The 19,633-nt window shown below is 41.7% G+C and overlaps 1 protein-coding gene across 3 annotated transcripts in view; it reads right to left on the bottom strand.

Annotated features, from left to right (window-relative positions):
* Positions 1 to 16,083: 16,083 nt before the first annotated feature.
* The window catches only part of LOC147888822 (uncharacterized), a 30,346-nt gene continuing 26,796 nt past the window's right edge, over positions 16,084 to 19,633 (bottom strand). For 2 of the 3 annotated variants that reach the window (XM_087392724.1, XM_087392725.1), the window contains one exon: positions 16,084 to 16,759. In XM_087392724.1, coding sequence (XP_087248850.1) covers positions 16,362 to 16,759 — 398 coding nt within the window. In that variant the 3' untranslated portion in view covers positions 16,084 to 16,361. The remainder of the gene's footprint in view (positions 16,760 to 19,633) is intronic. The other variant, XM_087392723.1, reaches the window with a different exon arrangement.

Genomic DNA, 19,633 nt, shown 5'->3' with positions numbered 1-19,633 from the left:
GGAGTCCAGCCTCATAAAGCTCCTTTTCCAGAGAAGCGCAATTGAGTTTTGATTAATTCTCGTGCCCTCCATAGGGATTTTCATAAATCACTTCCCTTGGTTGAGTAGGGTTCACGACAGAAAACTCCAGTGGGTAATTCTTCCACCTCTTAGCCCTAACAGGCCAAATAAGTTTGAAGTTTTGAGCTAAAGTGTAGTCCAATCAAGTTCAGGGCTTAAAAGGACTTTGAGAATCCATGTAGCAACCAACTTTGCCACCTCCTGCTTGATGTCGACTACTCCCAAACCTCCTTCACTCTTGGGTTGGGTGCAAAAGCTCCATCTCACTTTGGCGATTCTGTTATATCCCCCCTACAAAAAGGATCTACATTTGGTGATCAGTTTATCCAATCCCGCCTGACTTGGATGCCAACAAGACAGGTAAAAAATGGTAATGGGACACAAGAAATGGTTGAGTACCATTCTTCTTCCCACCAAGTTTGATTGAAATCCTCTCCACTTTTCCCACTGTGCACTGAGCCTGTCAAGCACCTAGTCCCATCGTTCCGTCATAGACACCTCGAAGCCCATGGGTATGCCAAGCAGTCTGAACACAGTACCTATGGATCAGTTGATAGACCAGGAGATCTAGCTCAACTTGTGACTTTCCCACTGAGAGCGCAATATCCTATTTTGTTATGATTGATGAGTGAGCCTGATGCTAGACAATACATTTCTAGACATTCGATAACTTTACTCACATCACGAGCGGAGTTTCTCAGCATAAGATTGGTGTCATTCGCAAATTGTTGCATAACCATCTGCTTCCCACTAGTAGGTAAGTCAATTTCTTTGAATGTACCCTCAGACATTTTTTCAATGAGCAATGAGCCCAATGCATCCACTACTATAGCATATAGGAGAGGGGCAATGGGGCAGCCTTGCCTAATGGATCTTTTTAATGGGAAAGGTGATGACATCTCACCATTAATGCACACCTTGGCTGAGGCGTTGGAGACCAAAAGTCTAACCGCAGAGATGAATCAGTCCCATGTGTTTCATGGATTGTGTTAGAAAATCCCAATCAAGCCTGTCACAAGCTTTATCAAAATCTATTTTGATGAATCAAATATCTTGACTCAACTCCCTAGCATGTTCACACCCTTCCCAAATATTTACAATAGCCTCTAGGAGGTGTCTCCCTTTTATGAATCCCTTCTGTTCTTGCAAAATCCATCTATCCATCTTGTGTTGAATTCTTAGTGCTAAAGCTTTGGCAAAAATTTTGTAACTGCAGTTAAGCATAATTAGAGGTCTCCAATTTTTAATTAAATCCTTTCTTCCTTCTTTTGGAATAAGTTTGAGTATTCCACTATTCAGGTGATCAGGAAGACAAGAGGTGGAGATACTTTCCTGCCACACCTCCAGAAGTCTGGGGCCTATCCAATCCTAGAAGACCTTGTAAAACTCAATAGGTAGACTATCTTCTCCACGGGTTTTGTCGTCTTTCATGACCAGCATCGCTTCCTTAAGTTCACCAAGAGTAAGAGGAGCTACCAAGCTCTGACGATCTAGACCTGTGACTACTCCTTCTCTTGTAGACTAGATCTATGTCTTGCATGAGCCATTCCATCATCTGAATGCATAGTTCTTGACAATGGGTTCTTAAAGTGTTCACAAATGAAGTCTGTGTTTTTAGTGTCCGATTGCACCCAACTGTTTGTGCTAACTTCAAGGAGCAAAATTTCCTCTAAAGCTCTCTTACTGAATAATCTTAAAAGTTTCTTTGGTGGGCCTATCAAGCTTACCATCCTAGCATCTTCTGGTGTATAATCAGGCTGAGGAATATCTTATGCTTTCCAGTCTAGCTAGTTCGCTCTTGGCAAGGTGAAGATCGATCTATGCTTAAGTATCTCTGTTATGCACCTGGTGCTTCAAGAGAATCAAACCTCTTTTGGACAACGTCTATTCTCTACTGTCGCTGAGCTTTCTGGCCTGCTTGAGAACTTCCTGTGTTTTAAGGACATTTCAAATCCAAAAGTCAGCCCGTTGCTGACTCATCAATGAGTCTAGGAGCAGCAGTCCACAGCTCCTTCACTTTTGCTTATACAGTGCCTAGTTTTGGAAAAGGCTAGGGTCACCCTTAAACTAGGATGAGGCTCTTGTACCTTACCCAAAGTCATACTAAAGAAAAAGCGGTTTGTGATCAAAGATTGTAAATGTGGAATAGGCTATACTTTTTAGACTAGAAGTAGCTTGGAGTAGAGTTTGAGAAAGATAGGCTCTGTCTAGTCGTGCTTCTCTCCTTGTCTCCCCAATCTACCTGTTGGACTAAGTGAAGTCTCCTGAATCAATCATGTCAACCAAATGAAGAGAATCTTTGAGGTCACTCCAAGCATCAAGCTCAGATCCTCTTAAGGTATTACCTTTACCCAGCCATTTGTTAGCACTTCTTTCAACCATGTTGAAATCTCCTATAAGCACAACATCTTCCCCTAGATTGGATAAGCACTACCACAGAGCACACCTCTCATGATAGCTATTAGGTGTGTATATTGACACTAACAACGAGAACTTAATTCCCTTGAGTAGGAATTTCACCAAAATCCATCTATTGTTAGTGTCAACAACCACATCTACGATAATGTGACAAAATTCCAATTGCACACCCACCTCTACCTTCCTCATGTGAGGTGGTAAACCAAGTCCTCCTCTTGTCAATACTCTCGAGTCAAGCATCTAGAGTTTCACCTTTCAATTTAACTTCTTGTAGTGCCAAAAAAGTCAAAGAGAGAATTATCTCTCAGCCAAGTGGCCAGCATACCTACCCTATTGGGGTCAAGGAGACCACAGACGTTCAGGGACACGAAAGAAATGGGTCTACTTACCATGATTTTTCTGCCCCTTTTTGGCCCTAGGGTTTGGGCTACTTGCATGTGCAGATGGGCCTTTGGCTGTAGATAGTCTCCTCTCGTTGTGAGCAGTTGTTGTGGTTTACCTTTAACCACTATGTCTTTATCTAGTTGAGGGGGAAGAGGGAGATCTTCTTCCAAATCATCAAGATCCTCTGTTAGCATATTATCACTCTTAATGACTTCATCCTCAAAGTCTTTGGCCCATTCATCCCCCTATTCCAGTTTGGGAATGAGCTAGAGGCTAGGTTCAGGAACCGTTTCTACTAACACCTCGAAAGCATTTTTCATCAGAATGTTAAGAGTAGTTCTAGAATTGGCTAGTGGAGAGACATCCTACTTTGGTTTAACTGGACTGGCTGGACGCAGAGGAGCTTCTGACTTTTTGGGAGCGTCAGGCTATTTGGGAGTCCATTTTTCCTTAGGACCTTGAGGAGGATTAGTATTACTTTTGGGCTTAGTTCGCTTCAAGGGACAGCTCTTAATTGTGTGGTCCGACAGCACAAAAAACATGAATTGGGTAGGTGCTTATACATAGCTTTTTGTTCTTTGATCACCCCTCCCCTCAGCTAAATCTAGTTGAACATAGACCTGCTGGGGATTCCCTCTAGGATTAATGAACTACTCTCTTTCTACACTGACTACCTCTCCTAGGCTGTTGCAAATTGAAGTGGCTTCGTTACAAAGCGAGAAAGGCAAATCAGGAAGCTCTACCCATACCAGGAGAATAGTTGAGCATGGCTTATCTAGGCCTAAGAAAGGAGACCACTTATCTAGATACAGTGGCTGATTGCACACAATCCTCTTGGGTCGACTTTGCAGCTAAGGCCTGGGACTCGTTCCTCACTTCTTGTACTCTCGCTTGGGAGCTGCCAAAACATCTTTTCTTTCTCTAAAAAGGGGTTGAGAAGAATCCCCCTCTGTTTTGCTAGAGAGCCCTCTTGTATAAGGAGCTGGGTGTTGAGGCTTGTCCAAGTAGACCATGAGCCACTACTCCGGAGTAAGAGAATCATGTCCTGCAAACCTTCCAAGCCTGCTTCGTCCATGGCCCGAGAAGGAAAAGGCGTTTCCTCGATCACCGGTCGGCTCCTCTTTGGGTTCCTTCTTGGGAACCAGCAAGGGAAGTCCATAGTGCTCTACTTCCATCACCGACATCCATCTGAGTTTGCACAGGAAAGTTGTCGACTAGCAGAGGGAAGGCAGTGAGATCAATGAAATCAAGACCGAAGTATTCTCTTTCAAAAGCAGGTCAAAGGGGCGCAGCCACTCTCACATTGTGCATGCAAAACGAGGGACTTTCTATGAGTGTCGTATGTGGCAAAGTGAGAGTTGAGTGAGACAACAATGTCACAAGGGCACTGTACTCAGGGCTGAGAGGAAGGAGAGGGAGCCTAGATTGCAAGGGATGTAGGTCACCATCGCCATCTCCATCACCATCCTCCATTGCTCCCTCGATTGAGGTATTTGAGTCAATGAGGAGGTGTGAATGCTCTAGGTTCGAGAATCCTGTGTGGCACTCCCCATGCATTTGGGTACCTAGACTCAGGATTATGGATTAAGCATGGTGTGCCTACATAATAGTGATGCAGCTATCCCACATGACACTACCTGCCTCCATCAATTTATGCAAGAATCTTAACTTATACTATAGCTACCATCACATATACTATATATTACTATTAATATTAGCTAAACTATATTAATCCTAATAATACTATTACCCTATTTATATATATAATATATATAAAATACTATAATACCTTGATCAAGGTATGCTCTAACATATTAATATTAATCGTACTAGTACTATATATCCTACTAATATATTAATCTTACTAATATATTAACATACTAATATCAATCCACTAATACCTTGATCTAGGTATTCTCTAAATATTAGCCATACTATTTCAAACATTACATATACTATATATTAATATTAACTCTCATTGTTATATTAATATTAGCTAACTTAACTAAAATTAGTAATAGTAGGGCCTTGCATGGGATGATGTGGCAAGTTGGGGTGGAAAAGTAGCGCCATGTATGAGATGATGTAGCAAGTAGCACCTTGATGAGAGCTTGATGATGTGTCATTCATGATGGGTCAACATGTATGAGGTGGCAACACTAGTTGGCAAGGTGATGTGGCAAGATGTGTGAGGTGGCAAATGACACATGGTCGATTATGTGTCTTTTGTTAAAGGTGGAAATATGAGGTGGCAAGGGAAGGTGGCATCCATGCTAATGTGGCATGTTGAGGTGGCAATAGGATGTGGCAAGAGGGCCACGTATTCATGATGTGGCACCTCAAATGTCCTTTGTGTCAACCTAGAAGGGTCTTCTACATGGACAATTTGCCCCACCCTTAGCTTGCCACTAGGATTTGTATCCCCTAAACCTAGATTTCCAAGCCTAATACCAAGCCTATGTAGCCTATGTAGCCTTTGTGTCAACCTAGAAGGACCTTCTACATGGACACATCGCCCCACCCTTAGCTTTCCACTAGGATTTGTGTTTCCCTAAACCTCGATTTCCAAGCCTAATACCAAGCCTCTATAGCCTTGATATTTGGCTATGACATATTTTCTTTCTAGATGGACTATTTTTCATTTAGGGAGGGTAGAATTTACCCTTCAAATTTCACCAAATTTCTTTTTATAGTTTATCACATCAAGATCTATTACCCTTGTGAAATTAGATATGCTTAGAGTTGTTTACAAATTACTAGATTTGATTTCAATTTACCTAAACAACCCTCTAACAACTTGAGGAAGAAATTAAAAGTAGATATCACAAGATCAATCATTAGATTCTAGATTTAATACATGGGCTATAAACTATAGTTTGAGTACCTTTGATTAGGGGGATAGAACAATGCACATTTTTTTCAACATTTTAACACTTTTAATTACTTTTTTATTTTTTTGGAAACTTATCACACGTGCAAGAGTATCTAATGTAGGACCCATCCATCCAATTGCAAAAGACACATGAGCCCAATATATAATTGTTGCTATAGATTTTTTTACATGAGTCAGGCTAGAGTAGTGCTGCAAAAAGGAGATGCTAGAAGCACAACAAACCTTCTCTATGGACAAGTGTCTCACCAAGTCCGTTAGATATTGTGTTTGAGAAAGTAAAAAATTTATAGATATGTTCCTCTCTATGGATAAGGGTCACCATATATTTTGTTTATTAAATATGTATTTGAGGGAGGACACATCTTATACATTCTTACCAAGATAGTGCAACCAAAAGAGCAGGTTGGGTTGAAAAGCTTAATGGAATCTTATGAGCATACAGAACAAAGGTCAAGTTCAATATGGGATTCATGCCTTTTCAACTAGTTGTATGGCCTAGAAGTATATACAAATTGAGAATAGCCATACAAGAATAGTCAAGTGATCAAAAGTCCCTAAAGGAAAGACTAAGGGAAAGAAATATAGAAACAAGCAAATAGCCTATCATGCCATGAAAGGAGAATAGAGGAAACTAAAAGCATTATTTGATATAAATCTTCAAAATATGGATACTAAACATGGCAATCTAGTACTTTTGTACAATGCTAAGATTTATAGAAGAAAACTTAAATACCTTGAATAAGGATCTTATAGTGAGAAGAAAATAACCCCTATTGGCATAGTATATTTGAGACATTTGATGGCATCAAATTCACTTCAATGATTAATGACAACACACCGAAGTAATAATATGAACCCATGCCATCTATCAACAACATTTCTAAGGATTTGATTGTACCATATCCTACAACTATTTAACTTGCACAGTTAGATACATATGTAGGCTTATGTTTCAAGCATGTAAACACATTAATGTACAACAAGAACTAATTGAATGTGGAAAAGCTAAGAATTATTAGGAAGTAAAGTAGAAAAAGATGTATACAGTCCTCAGGAGGTTACATGAAACAAAAAGGAAAATTTGCTCTAGGCAACACTAGCGATTCATCAGACTACAAAAGTAAATGTGGACAATCCATAAGCTAAAATAGGAAGATCCAAAGAGCAAAATAGGTACATAGATGTTTCTCACTTCTTATTCAAGGTAGATTAGCAAAAGAAGCAAGTGAACTCGATCCAAATTGATTAATACTACCATTGCCACCAAACCAACACCCAAAGCCACCAATTGCAACTAGGATTATAAATGAAAATCTTTGTGTTCATCATTCAATCATTTTCTATATCTCTATGGCAAGAAAATTCAAGCATTGGATCTATCAAAAAAGGATTTTCTCAAGAAATTGACAAAGAAGAAGCCCTAGAGACCATCGCCAACAAACACTAAAATTCTTCAATGGAAATTATAAAGAAGGATAAAAATAGTAAGATGGAAGGCAAATGATGCAAGAAATCAATAATTACTCTCAAGATCAACAAAGAGAGTAATAAGTCCTCTCATGAACAACATCCAAACACCATTAATAGCAAATGTAAAAGAATTAGAGAATCATTCAAGATGAGAGGATAATAAGAGAATCATTCAAGATGGAAGGCCAATGATGCAAGAGACTAATAACTACTCTCAGAGAAGAATAACATCCAAATAACATTAGAAGTAAATGCAAAACAATCAGAGCATCAATCATCAACCTCATCGACGGTAAGCAAAACCTCATCAAAACGATGCTAGAAGCAAATGCAAAACAATCAGAGAATCATTCATCAACGTCATCAAGGGTAAGCAAATGCAAAACAATCAGAGAATCATTCATCAACCTCATCGAGGGTAAGCAAATGCAAAACAATTAGAGAATCATTCATCAACCTCATCGAGGGTAAGCAAATGCAAAACAATCAGAGAATCATTCATCGACCTCATCGAGGGTAAGCACAATTACAAAACCTTAAACTCAAATGTACCTTCCACTAGAGGATGGGTAACCAAATTGGTATCAAGGAGTTGTTAACCCTATGTTGATCTCAGTCAAAAAACAAAGTGCATTGAAGGATCAATCTACAAATCATAGTTGCAAGTACATGCTGATATGAGAGAGAGAGAGAGGGGGGGGGGGGAGGGGAGAGGGAGAGGGAGAGGGAGAGGGAGAGGGAGAGGGAGAACGAGAGGGAGAGAGAGAGAGAGAGAGAGAGAGAGAGAGAGAGAAAGAGAGAGAAATGAGAGAAGAGAGAGAGAGAGAGATGTATAAACATCTGCGAAAGACCTCACGGGCCTATGAGACCAAGTACAAAATCAAAGTGACACATGCTCATACAAGCCACAAAGGGATGAGGCAAAGGCTAACTAAGACCCTTTGTTGAGTACTATACTAGACTAAAACCAACGATACCAACCATGTAGACTCCAAATCCAAAACTAGTGACTAATAGCTACTCTCAATCTCGGAGCAAGAGTCAGAAGACGTATCCAAGTGCCATGGTGACCCTCCTATGAGCTACAAAAATGTCTTGTACATGTGTCTATCTGGTCATTTCACATTGTAATAGAGGGCGGGTCTCCAATCTCTCTGTATCTGGGGGGCCATGTCAATAGTGATGCCTCTAGTCAGACTACATCATGGTCTCCAAGCCCTCTGTGACAAAATATGAAGAGGGGAGAGAGGAGAGTGGAGATGAGGAGAGAGGGCACAGCTAGAGAGCACACCACAAATGACTAACTGTACACTAGATTTAGTTGAAAATGTAGAATATATACAAACCCATTTAGGGTTATGGTTAGGGTTAGGGCATCTAACCTGCACATATGATCACATGATGGTGCTATGCACATATGATCACATGATGTTGAGCCTGATCTCTCAACACCTTCCCTCAAGATCAACATCATGAAGTAGGCCTTCCCTCAAGATGATGATTCTGGGGAATCGAAGGACTGAGCATTGGGGAAAGAGGAAGAGTGGAGATGAGGAGAGAGGGCACAACTAGAGAGCACACCAGAAATGACTAATTGTACACTAGATTTAGTTGAAAATGTAGAATATATACAAACCCATGCACATATGATCACATGATGTTGAGTGTGATCTCTCAACACCTTTCCCTCAAGATCAACATCATGAAGTAGGCCTTCCCTCAAGATGATGATTCTAGGGAATTGAAGAAGGATTGAGCATTACATTCCATGACACCCCTTTAATGGGAATGTCCTTCCTCTGCATCAAACCAAGAGCTAGTTAGTGTTTCTCAAAAAGCTCTTTACCAAGTGGTTTGGTAAAGACGTCTGCAACATTCTCTTTGCTATCACAACGCTACAGTGTGATGTCATCAAGTAACACTCTTTCTCTAATGAAGTGCTCTCTGACATCAATGTGTTGTGTCCTGGAGTGATATACTAGATTTCTGGCCACTGCTTGAGCCGATTGATTATCACAGTATATTGTTGTTGGCTTTTACTCATCAAAGTAATCTGTTTCTGATCATAGTCTTCTGAGCCATATAGCCTCACATGCATCTGTAGTGAGTGCTCTATATTCTGCTTCAGTCAAAGACAAAGAAACAGCTGGCTATTTGTTTGATAACCATAATATAGTACCTTGACCAAGGAAAAATGCATATCCCTATGTCGCGATCTCCTAGTCTCATGATCTCCAACATAGTCACTATCACAGTATCCATGCAACCATGGATGACTTCCTCTGTATTCTATTCCAAAATATCTTGTACCTATGATGTATCTCAAGACTCTTTTGGCTGCATTCCAATGAGACTCTTTTGGATTTGCCATAAATTGTGCAAATGAATTTGCTGCATAACAGATATCTGGCCATGTGATAGTCAGATATATAAGAGATCTGATGAGCTGCCTATAGTACCTATCATTGACTGTAGGCTTTTTTGAATATTTAGTAAGTTTCAAACTCCGTTCCATGGGAGTGGCTACAATCTTGCAATCTCCATATGAAACTTCTTCAGAAGACTATCAACATATTTGAGCTGACTCACGAATGTGCTATCTGAATCTCTCCAAAACTCATTTCCAAGACAATAATGCATAAGTCCAAGATCTTTCATGTCAAACTCTGCCGATAATTCTTGTTTTAGTTTTTTGATGAAGCTATCCTTGCTTCCTATCACAATCAGATCATCTACATACAAAAGTGCAATCGTAATGTCTTCCCCTTGAACTTTGTAGTAGAGAGTATGATCTCCATTGGACATCATGTATTTCATATCAACAAAATACTTGTCAATTCTGTTGTACCAACTTTCAGGTGCTTGCTTTAAGCCATAGAGACTTTTCTTGAGATGGCAAACCTTATTCTCCTTTCCTAGCTCAACATAACCTGCTGGTTGTTACATGTAGACTTCCTTATCTAGATAACCATTGAGAAATGCATCCTTGCCATCGAGCTGATACATACTCCATCTGTTGAGCATCGCTAGTGATATCAAGAATAGTATGGAATCCATCTTTGCTATTGGAGCATAAGTCTCATCATAATCTTGACTATATTGCTGTGCAAATCCTTTTGCAAACTAGTCTACCTTTGTAACTTTGAATACTTCCATCTGGATCGTACTCCACTTTGTATACCCATTTATTTGCTATGGCCTTCTTTTCTTGTGGAAGGTTGCATAATTCCCAAGTTTCATTCTTATACAAAGCATCCATTTCTTCATTCATAGCAGTTTGCCATTCTGGCTTGTCTACTATCATCAAAGTACACTAGCTCTTCTATAGCCATGATGGTAGTCATAAGAGCATAGTTGGTGGTTTTGACCTGAATTGCTTTGCCTTTCTAAGCATATGTCAATCTGGCTAGTGGACTACTTTCCCTAGTAGACCATTTGAGCTGTTGTGCTCTACTTGGGGTGTTTCTAGCATTTCTAGCTCTTCTTCATCAACCTTTTCTATAGATGACTTTGAAGTCGATGCTTCTATCTCCTGTGTATTTGAAATTTCCATTCTGGTTCCTCATCAAAGATTACATCTCTGGAGATAATTACCTTGTGGTTGATGGGATCATACAACCTGTATGATTTGCTTTCTTCACTGTAGCCAACAATGATGCATTTACGTGATTATGCATCCAATTTCCTGTGATGACCATCATGTATGTGGGCATATGCTATACAACCAAATATGCGAAGATGCCCAATGTGTGGCTTATGTCGTGAATGCTTCATAAGGTGTCATACCCTGAATAGGTTCGGTAGGAAGCTGATTAAGCAAATAGTTTGTAGTGGCTATTGCTTCTGTCCAATACTAATTCAGAAGATGCTTCTTACTAAGAATTCTCTAGCACTGTCTGCTAAAGTTCCATTCTTCCTTTCAGCTCTTGCATTCTATTGAGGAGTATATGCATAAGTGAATTGTCTTCAAATGCCGTGACTTCTGCAAAAGTTCATGAATGCTGAAGACATGTATTCACCTCCTTTGTCTGATCTCATGACTTTGATCTTTCTGCCTAACTGGTCTTCTACCATGGCTTTGAATTCTTGAAATCTGGAAAACACTTCAAATTTCTCTTTCAGAAAGTAGAGCCAACAATATCTATTGTAGTCATCGATGAAAGTAAAGTAATAAAGTGAACCATCGATGTTGTGGATCTGGGCATAACCCCATACTTCTGTATGTATCAAATTAAGAATACCTCGTGCTTGAGAGGTACTTCTGCCGAAATTTGTTCGCTTTTGTTTGCCGAAGCAGCATGCTTCGCATACTTTTCTAAGAAACTGTCGCTTCGGAATCCCAATTGCCATATTCTAATTCCTGAGATCTAACAAGTACTTGAAATTGACATGACCATATCTCTTGTGCCATTTTGCAAATATTGGCATCTGTTGCGGTTGAGTTGACATGGCATGCTTATCTAGTACTGTAGCTAGCATTCTATACAAGTGTCCTTCCTTGACACCCTTTCCTACTAGAGCTGACATCTTCTGGATTTATCTCTGATAGTGCATTCATCTCCATCAAAGATATCGGTAGTTGTGTTTTGTCATTTGACCTACTGACAAGAGGTTCTTGCTGAGCTTCGAAACATAGAGTACATCTTTCACCAATCCTTTTGTACCAGTGAAATCGTTCATAGGGATAACACATATCCCTTGAACTGGATTCGGTGTATTATCTGTTGTGTAGATTACATTCTTTTGACCCTATAATGGTTTCATCTTTGTGAACCATTCCTGATGATTTGTCATGTGAGATGATGCACTGCTGTCGATGTACCAAGGATCCTGTTCTACTTGGTCGACTTGATAGAGCTGAAATCCTCTTTTGGATTGCAATCAGTGTCTAGGTACACTGTATTAGTCTACTGCATTTCCTCATTTGCAAGAAACATATTGCCATGTTCATTTGCAAAATGACTATGACTAGAATGTCCACCACAATGATTTCCTCTACCGTGGAAATTCCCTCGATTATTGCTAGATTGACCGCCTTGGTCATACTACTTCTTGCGGCAATCTCTTTCATAATGTCCAAACTTATGACAGTAGTTGCACCGGATGTTTGACACGTTGGTGGATGCATTTCCTGGTCCTTGGAATCTTCCTCGATTGGAATGATTTCCTCTTTGCTAATTCTGATGTTGCTGAGGATGATGTTGATGCTGAGACTGCTAACTTTGTTGCTGACTCTATTGTTGCTGATGATTACCACTTCTCTGGAATGATCTACCTCTGCCTCTGCCTCTGCCTCTGCTATGAATGCCTGATCATTTGAGTGACCTTTGCGTGCATGAATGGCTTGCGTCCTAAGTTCTTCACCAAGTAGGACTACTGAAGTTCTTCCAATGTTGGAATTTGCCGTTGGGGATGGCAATACTCTGGACTAGATTCTTGTATCCCTCTCCTAGTCCATTCAGGATGACTTGAACCATTTCTATAGGGTTCATAGTCTCTCCTGGTGCTGCGAGTTGATTGTTATAGTCTTTGATCCTGAGTACGTAAGCATGACCGGTTTCATTGCTGTTGCGAAAACTTTGGTTGATTTGGTTTCTCAGCATGAGAATCCTGGATGTGTTCTTGGCCCCTGGGATGGCCTCTTCGATCTCTTGCATCCTATTGCTAGCCCCTCTCAGGTCATCAATTGTGCTTAGCCTATCCTTGGGCTATTGAGGGAGCCAACTCCATGCCCCCAACGATCTCGTCGGGTCATTCTCCGACTATGCCCACCCAATATGCGTGTGTTGCTCCAAACATACGAGCCTCCTAATCTCAGATGTCTAGGTGCCAATTCAAGGACTGCCGCCCCTGGAAGTCATCTTGCTTTGGGCATGGCCAAATGAGGCTGATTGAGAGATGCCACACACCATCACACTCTCATCAAGCTCTGCATTAGTGGCAACCCCTTGTAAAAGTGAGGATCGACCGATGAGACTACTACTATTGTCTGCCTGTGAAGCATTTTCCTTAGGAGCTCATGTCGGAGCAAGAGCTTCTAAGGTTCAAAGCTTGGAGCCAAACCCCTAATAACTGGCTTCCCCAAAATTGCTCTACTTTGCCTCCGTGATCAATAATACCTAGGCCTCCCTCTACTTGGAGAGAGCCATTGTGTCGGGTATGTGCCATCAAAGCCAACCCAAAGAAAATTGTGCACCAAAAGCGCCTCAAGTGCCCCATGCATCTCCTGTTAAAGCACCAACAGAAGGCAATAAACCAAACCATCGCCAAAAGAACCTAGTTAATCGCCAAAGCTCTTCTGCCAAAGAAAGCCTGCTCGAGCTCCAATAGAGGAGCTTGCACCGATACTCTCAAGCAATAGGAAAATCTAACTCCTTTGTTGAAATATCCAATCCCACATTACAACCCATGTATCTTACCATTTGTCCCTTAGAAGATAAGGTTCATGCTCCATAATTGCAACTCCTCAGAGCCTATGCTAAAACCAACTTATTCCACTTGACCTTGTCTCTTGATGGCTAACACTACACCTCCACAAAAAAGTTGAACCCTCTCTAGGCTCTCTCGTGAGCCCTCCACAAACATGGTTGTATCTTTTGTGATCTCCAAATCCATCAACTCCTCTCTTGCCAGTTCGAAAGGGACATACCCACTAGACCAACCGCTTGAGAGCAAAGGAAACACCTTAATTCCTCTACAACAGAAAGAAACAAGGGGACTAGGGGCAACCCTGATGCACTAAATGGGAGAATTAGAAGGCTTCCCCTCTATGTCCCCTTACGAGAACCTAGTTGGAGCCACTTGCATAAAGGGCAAAAGTTCCCCACACACCTAGTTTGAAAAGCCCATCCTTTGCATGATGCCCTCCATGAAATCCCAATACACCTCATCGTATGTCTTCTCAAAATCCAACAAGAGTTTGAGCCTCCTCTTGTGCCCAATCCATTACCTTCCAAAAAGTTATGTCCAAGATGCACCTCTCATGAACAAAACTTGTCTAGTTGTCAAGAATGATGTTGAGGAGGTCTAGACAAAGCCTCAAGCTCAAGACCTTTACTAAGGTCTTGTAGGCTATCCAAAGATATGATCGGTCACCATTGGCAGATGTCAACACGATCCTATCTTTTCGAGATCACGCATATCCAACCTCATCTAGCAAAACAAGTAGCCGTCCCAAGCTAAAAATCTCCTAAAAGGCCAAACACAAGGAAGCGCTACGTTCTCCCAAGAGTAGTGAAGAACGTCGGGGGCAAACCATGCTCCCCTACACGTTTCTGCACAAGAAGACTTCCAAGAGCTCCTCATCCATGAAGAATTGGCGATGATGTCTTAGGGTGACCACAACAAGCGTTCAAGCCCTAACGTTTACCTGAGCTATCAGTACTCTTAAATCTCCTCTATCCAAGAGAGCTACTGGTAAAAGGGGTAGTCATCTCTAGGATATCTTGCAAGTCGGAGTGCATTTGACTTTCATCTTCTCTCAACTACTAGAGATGAGACCCTATTGACCTAGGGGCCATCATCGTTTGAAAAAAATCATGTGTCATCATGTCTTTTGCAACACCCGTCTCACCCTAGAGGAGTGTAGGACAACTACATGTGTTGTATCTCCATTGCTTGCAAGTCTAACCTAGCGATGTCGTGTCTCCACCATCCATCTAGTGTCAATCCTACCTAAAAGAGAAATCAGACTCCCTAGAATCCTAGAGAACTCAACGTCTCACCCAAGGACTACCCCTACCTGATGGGAAAGATAAAACTACTCCCAAGTGACCTACTCTGAGCAAGGGTGGCTCCCCCGCTTGTCCTCCTCGTAAGTCCAGCTTGTTGAGGTCTCCAACAATCCAAGACTCTATATTTCGAAGACTATCAATTGCCTCCAAAAGGGTGCTCTCTGCTATCGACAACGGATACATATACATTGAGGATCCTACTCGAGTATCCCCTATCCTCAGTCTCATTAACATTGTGAGTCCCGCTATAAGATCACCCTGACCATACACCTAAGTCCTGCCCCACTAAGATACATCGAGGATCCTACTCGAGTATCCCCCATCCTCAGTCTCATTAACATTGTGTCCCCCGCTATAAGATCACCCTAACCATACACCTAAGTCCTGCCCCACTAAGATGCAAGCCCCCCGAATGCATCCCACTGCTAAGAAGCAGATATCCGAGACCCTTTCTGGAATAAGGCGTCTCTATCATGCAAGAACTTGTTGTGAAGTACCCATCCTCGATTGATATATATCATCATCAACATTACCCAATACTTAAGTTGGCGACCAAGTACTATGCAAACACAACATACAGAAACCTTCTATTCTACCGCAAGGCAATGAGCAACAAACAAGATCAATGTAAGAGCAAGAGAAGAGGTCCACCAATTAAAAAGTACGACTATCATAGGTGCATGAAGTCACAAGACAAAATTCCTAAAACAACGAGAATCACTTGCCTCTGAGATTGTGTGGAAGCCATGTTTAGTTCTAGACCGGCATGCACAGTTTTGATGACCGTCATTACACCAAAACAACATTCCGTGCTTGGGACAGAATTCCATACATCAAGGGCATTTCCAACAGTGTCACGCTATTAACTACTACTAAACTTTTATATCCTATCAAGAACACATTAATACAACTCATGATTCACGACTGCTTTATGCTAGCAAAATTAGAGGGGGTAAGAAAGACCTAGCTCCAAAGAAAGGACGGTCAAATCTGCCTTGCAAGATGCTGTACAGTCTAACAAAAGGTATATGATATCCATGAGCCATACAAAGTTGACAATTTTCGTTTTCACAATAAGAATCTTGCAATTTTCAAAAAAGAATCGATCCCATCAATCGGCAATAGAAAGAAAATACCTTCATTGGCCATAATGAATACCATATTAAATCTAAAGTTACACCATGCATATAAGATCATAGTACAATTCCCTGTGAGAATACCAGGTTTGCAGAAGAGCCCAAGTGAAATTCCCTGCATGACTACTAGGTTTGCGGAGGAGCACCATTCACTCATCAAATAATTGAGCCCATCATTTGTAAGATTTCCAAAAAGGGGGGAAAAAAGTGCACCCCTTAGGCATACTTGCTGGACCCCAAGTGTATCACGTTTGCTGTTACCTATAATCATAACTTGTGTTTTCTTCTTCTGAAAAAAGAATCGGCTTGTGCATCATTATTTATGTCCGGTAGCCCAATTCTAGTGAAAATGCTCTGCCGCTCAGATTTCTCTCGCCAACCCAGGTCCCTTGCTCTCATTTCCCACATAACAGAAAGCTGCTTCTGTGCTGCCAAAGCTGCTTGTGACTTCTCTCTAGCTTCTTCACATGTTTCCATTCCAGAATTGCATTTCTCAGCTTCCTTCTGATATTGAGAAGCCATCTTCTTCGCATCCAGCAATGCAGAGTCAGAATGGAGCTGTCCATCTTCAGCCACAGTTTCTTGCAACTTCAGCTCCTCTGAAAGTAAATCAAGGGTGTTCTTGTCCAAATCATCTTTCAAATCAGGGTCCACATTTTCACAATCTGAAAACACACACAAAAGTATGCTATATGAGATAGAAGTTGTGTTTGCACACAAGCCAAACCAAAAAGGAACAAGTCAATGTGCATGCACTCAACACATATATTTCCTAAACCTCTCTTTTTCAACTAAACAAGATCTAGGGTGTTGCTAGCACATAAAAAGTTGCAATAAGAGAATCTTCCCGTCACTCCTGGTATGCATGCTGAGGTAAGAGACAGCAACTAAATTTTATTAAGTGTAAACATAAAGTACATTAACCTCTACCGTTCAAACATGTTATGTTTTATCCTTTTTTTACTACTGTATCCCAACCCAAATGGTCGCTCAGCCTAGTTTGAGAAGAGCTTTGGCATCCTTCAATCAAGAGGTATTGCATTAGCTATTCTGGGAAAAGCATGGCCTTACGGTAACAATGAGGCCTTTGTGGAAAGTGAGGCTACTTTACGCTTGAAGCTGATAAAGATAGCCAAGCTAGGCCTATAAATACAAGACTAGGACTTCATATTGGATTATCTTGGAGCATCCTGGAGGTGGATGTCTCATGTGGATGTTAGACCTCTTGACGAGGGGGGGTTGTAGCTAGGGGAAGGTTCATGTGGTATGGGATGCATAATCTGGCCCTAATGCTGACAAGCTCTCGTGATGGTCTAGACCTCAGGCTCGGGGATGCCTCAAGGTACCAAGCCTAAGACTGGGAGGTGAGCTGCTAGCTCAACCCAAAGGGGTTTCCATTTGTGTGTTACTTCAGTACATGATCTCTGCTCACAGGGCCACAGTGACCTGGTTGGGGGTATTTCACATGGGGTGGGAGAACAAACCCTCGAGGAAGTAAAAGACAGCACTTGTGTGTGTGAACCGCTGGTGAGAGGTGGGGGAGGAGATTCGCCAAGAACGGCCCTCTGAGGGGCCAGAACCAGCTACAAATGGGACAAAAAGCAGGAGGGGGTAGTATCGGCCCATAAGGGGTGCTAGGGACACCCTGCTAGAAAGTGAGGTGGATTGTGAAAGTAAAAATGAACGGCTTGCGCAAAGGACAAAGGGGATTTGTGTATCACTCCAAAATGTATGATCCAAGCACATCCTCTGAACTGCCATGCTCTCTGACTGAGTATAGTCATTCCACTCCAACCACATCTGTGACACGACTGTCTGTAAGGAGAGCTGCATGTATGGCAAGAAGACGCTCCAACACAATGTGCATATAGGCAAACCCTGTCTTCAACGGCCGAATGATATCAAGAGTACTATGCTCTCTGAAAATAGCCAATGCCTTTGGCTTTTTCTTAAAGGAGGTAATGGTAGTAGCATCCTGCATGACAGTAGCAAAAAAATGATCATGGATTGTCTGTAATAATTTTATGTGCACTATTTGGGAACTTGAGGACATCTGCCAATGCCTCTGCTACCAAGTCCCGATACATGGTGAATCGATCGTCTCACCAAGCTCGTGAAAGGCTCTCCACAATAATTGCATATTTACTCCTTTGTACCTGTCCCTGTTAAAGGATTTGCAACTAGTATAGTGGTGCGGGTGCTCCACAGAGGATTCACAAGTTTAGGCATGCTGCTGAGCTAGTTGCTTTAACACCCCCGAGGTTCAACTACAGTCTGCACTACAATTTTAAAAAGAGGAAATTAGATGCTTATTGATAGTGGTAGCTGCTGTTCAAACTCGAACTGCAAAAAAAATTAAAAATAAAATAATGGCAATTTGCAAATCATAAATGTACAATGCACTGTGCAGTACTGCACAGTGCCACAATTTTCCTGCAAGCTTTTCCATGCAGCAGACTTCAAAGTTCACACAGCACACTGCAGTAGTGTGCACAGCAGTACAGTTTCCAAGGCTGCTTGATAGCAAATGCCAGAAACTTGTCACCCTCAAAAAAGTCTGCTAGACAGCAGATTCCAATTCGAGAAGTCCTCACCTGCATGCAGCATCATGCATAGCAGTGACCAGTGGTACATGAGAGCAGCCCTCTTCCAATAAATGAGAGAATCCCTCAGCCAATAGAGCAGTCCCAAACCAGCCCCAAACCAACCCAAAACAACAAGCGATGCACAGCAGCCATGTGTGACGATGAACATTATACAGGGGGGTGATTATTCAAATCGAAATTACCGAGGAAGGTTGTGACTTGAAGCTTTCCTCCAGTGTCCACGCAAAAGGGCCAAGGCTGAAGCAATTTGCAGGAGCAATAGCGCTGAAATATGATGTAGGCTGCAGGGCTCCACAAAGTCCACTAATTTTTTGAGCTGGCTTCTAGCATTTCTAACCTTTAGAAACGCGTTTTTATCCAACCATGCATTTGCCTGTATGGTCAGTGGCAAAGGCTTGATTTGCATTCATGGAGGCAGCCGGTTTGCACCGCTCTGCTCATTCTGCAAAAACCAGGGTACCCATGGCCACAGAAGGAGGATTATGCTTGTACAACAGAATAATATCTACCAAAGATAATGACCTGTGTCTTAAAAGTTTCACAGACAGTCCACTACTGTCCAAGAGGTTTGTGAATGCTCCTGAAGTCCCTCCAAACATGAACTGCATCATTCACCTAAAGTAGAATAGAGATCAGTACTACTACAAGAAGGCATGCTACAGAAAAAGGGGGGGGCAGGGGGCAGGGGAAGCGGGTTTCCATGGGGGTGGGCTAACCAGGTCAACCACCTCAAAGGAGAGCTGGGAACAGCCTCAGCTTGGTGCACCCAAATGACAGTAGAGCATCAATTTGTGTGAAACACTTTCCAGGAAAGTATGAAACATTGTTGAAAATCCATCGCTGGTAATCATGTAAAACACCTACTCCTTATGAAATGTTCAGAGCTGAACAAGCTCTCAATATTCTCAAGCATCTAATCTTTTGCCCATCGCA

This window comes from Dipteris shenzhenensis, chromosome 21, assembly GCF_047967505.1.
Source record: "Dipteris shenzhenensis isolate YYH24624 ecotype China chromosome 21, Dip_SZ_1.0, whole genome shotgun sequence".
Taxonomy (NCBI): Eukaryota; Viridiplantae; Streptophyta; class Polypodiopsida; order Gleicheniales; family Dipteridaceae; genus Dipteris; species Dipteris shenzhenensis.
This window is presented reverse-complemented; position numbering and strand designations above follow the sequence as displayed.